This window comes from Aplysia californica, unplaced genomic scaffold, assembly GCF_000002075.1.
Source record: "Aplysia californica isolate F4 #8 unplaced genomic scaffold, AplCal3.0 scaffold00018, whole genome shotgun sequence".
Taxonomy (NCBI): domain Eukaryota; kingdom Metazoa; phylum Mollusca; class Gastropoda; order Aplysiida; family Aplysiidae; genus Aplysia; species Aplysia californica.
Window position 1 is genome coordinate 2,448,343 of NW_004797288.1, and position 1,999 is coordinate 2,450,341.

General features: G+C 44.5%; 1 protein-coding gene across 1 annotated transcript; it reads right to left on the reverse strand.

Annotated features, from left to right (window-relative positions):
- Window positions 1-344: 344 nt before the first annotated feature.
- Window positions 345-845, reverse strand: LOC106012714. The gene has a single exon (XM_013086481.1). The coding sequence runs from the start codon at window positions 843-845 to the stop codon at window positions 345-347; it is 501 nt and encodes a 166-aa protein (XP_012941935.1).
- Between the last annotated feature and the right edge of the window lie 1,154 nt (window positions 846-1,999).

The following is a 1,999-nucleotide window of genomic DNA, read 5'->3' on the forward strand; positions in this document are numbered from 1 at the left end:
TTAGTCATGACCATAAAATGTTATTCTAATGATCATATCCTAGACTGTGCACTTTGACATAGTCCCGGTTTCACTATAAAGATAAAGCGCATCATTTTGCTTCGGTTGAAGCCAATTAAAGGGGAAAAAGGGGGTAGACGCGGAGAGAGAGGGGGGAAGGGGTGAAGAACGGATTCTACAATAGGCGGGTTTATTTCCCGTTGTTTGGGCTGCAAAGGAGAGCATACTTCGCAACAAAGTTTTTATGAAGTGCAAAGTGCAAAGGGAGGCGGCCATGACAGTGCATGATCTGGGGTATAGTTCAAATCTATGGTCGGGATGTGCATACCTTCTCAGTTTCAGTTTCATATTTCCAAGGACCAAATGGTGGTCTGATGCGACGTCTGCTCCTCGTAAGACTCGGACGTCCTCCAGTGAGCGTCTAAATTTTCGGGAGATGCAAACATGATCAATCTGGTTTTCCGTCGTCCCATCTGGGGAGGCCCGAGTAGCCTTATGAATCTTTTTATGTGGGAAGATCGTTCCTCCCATAACCAAGTTGTGAATGCACAGAAGCTCTGGAATCTTTCTCCGTTGTCATTTGCCTCTCCTAATCCGTGTCTGCCCATGATTTCCCCACAGTGGCTATTGTCCGGACCTAACTTTGCATGTAGATCTCCCATGACAATGTTGATGTCCTTACCTGGAAGTTTGTCGATCCCACTTTGCAGGCGGTTGTAAAAGGCATCTTTATTGTCCTCTTCTGCATCATTAGTTGGGGTATACACTTTTGTGATGTTCATGTTTATGACCTTCTTCCTACCATCTCTTCCCTTGAGTTCTTTCTTAGTTCCAAATGCGGCCATGGTGATCCTTGGGCCGTGCGCTTCCCAGCCCCTGAATGTCTTTTGAGCTGTTTGGGATGTATCATCCATTTAACACTTGTCTCGAGGATCCGAGTCGAGAGAGAGACAAGCCATGAAAGCTTGTATAAACTCAGGCTGGAGAATATCCCAGTCAGGGTCACTCAATAGGGCCAGTGTGATACAATGCAAAACGAGTCAACAGCAAGGCTTAATGTGTAGCAAAGCGTACTTTAGTTTTAACTTTAATACTCGTACAATTACATCCGAACCTGTCCGAAATGACCACTCATTGTCGAGGAGAAATGTTGCGATCTCAGACAGATGGTCCATGACTGGTTGACGGTGCTCAGGTAAGGTTTATTGCTTCTTTCCTATCCAACATCTGTCGTCCGTTTCTCCCCTCTTTCTTGTTTTGTGTTTGGTACTCTCATCTAACACCTCTAGTCTTCGGTACTTAAATGACCTATTAATTGTGCTGGCACTATCTTCGAGGGGGGTAAACCCACCTACGCCGGGGCCTTTTTTTATGTGCTAAGTCTAAAAATGACAAAACCGTCTTTAAATGGGTCATTAAATCGAAACTGACAAACCTATTTTGATATTTCTTCATCTTGTGAATGAATGAACTTCGGTATAAGTGACCTGTTTTCAGCAATTGCCGAAAAGTCATTTGATGACGAAGTCGTCGTAAAAGAATGTGCCCGAGCGGTTCACCGTCACAGGAATTCCAACAGCGAGCCGCTGGGGGCGGCTTTCCAGATATAAAGAGTTGCGGGGTAAGTGGGAAATGGTCATTTATTTGCGCTACTGATTGTCTTAGGTTGTTGGTCGTTTGACCAGGTTGGAGTTTCAGTTGTACAAAGCAAGGAATGTCTTCATCCAGGACGCATAAAAAGCCCTTTGTGTCAGAATATACAAAAAGAAAAAGAAAACGCTACACAAAGGAGAAATAATCATCTCTGACAGGCAGAACAATGTGTCCGTTTGTTCGTGCACGTCTTTTGTGTGTGTACGTATGGGAGAGTGCATATTGTGTGTGTTTACGTGTTTGTATGTGTGTATGTGTGTGTGTATGAGTGTGTTTGTGAGCACGTGTGTGTGAGTGTGTATGTGTGTGTGCGTGTGTGTGTGTGTGTGTGTGTGTGTGTGTGTGT

Coding starts and splice junctions, on each gene's coding strand:
- LOC106012714 (XM_013086481.1), bottom strand. CDS start 845: ATGGCCGCATTTGGAACTAAGAAAGAACTCAAGGGAAGAGATGGTAGG.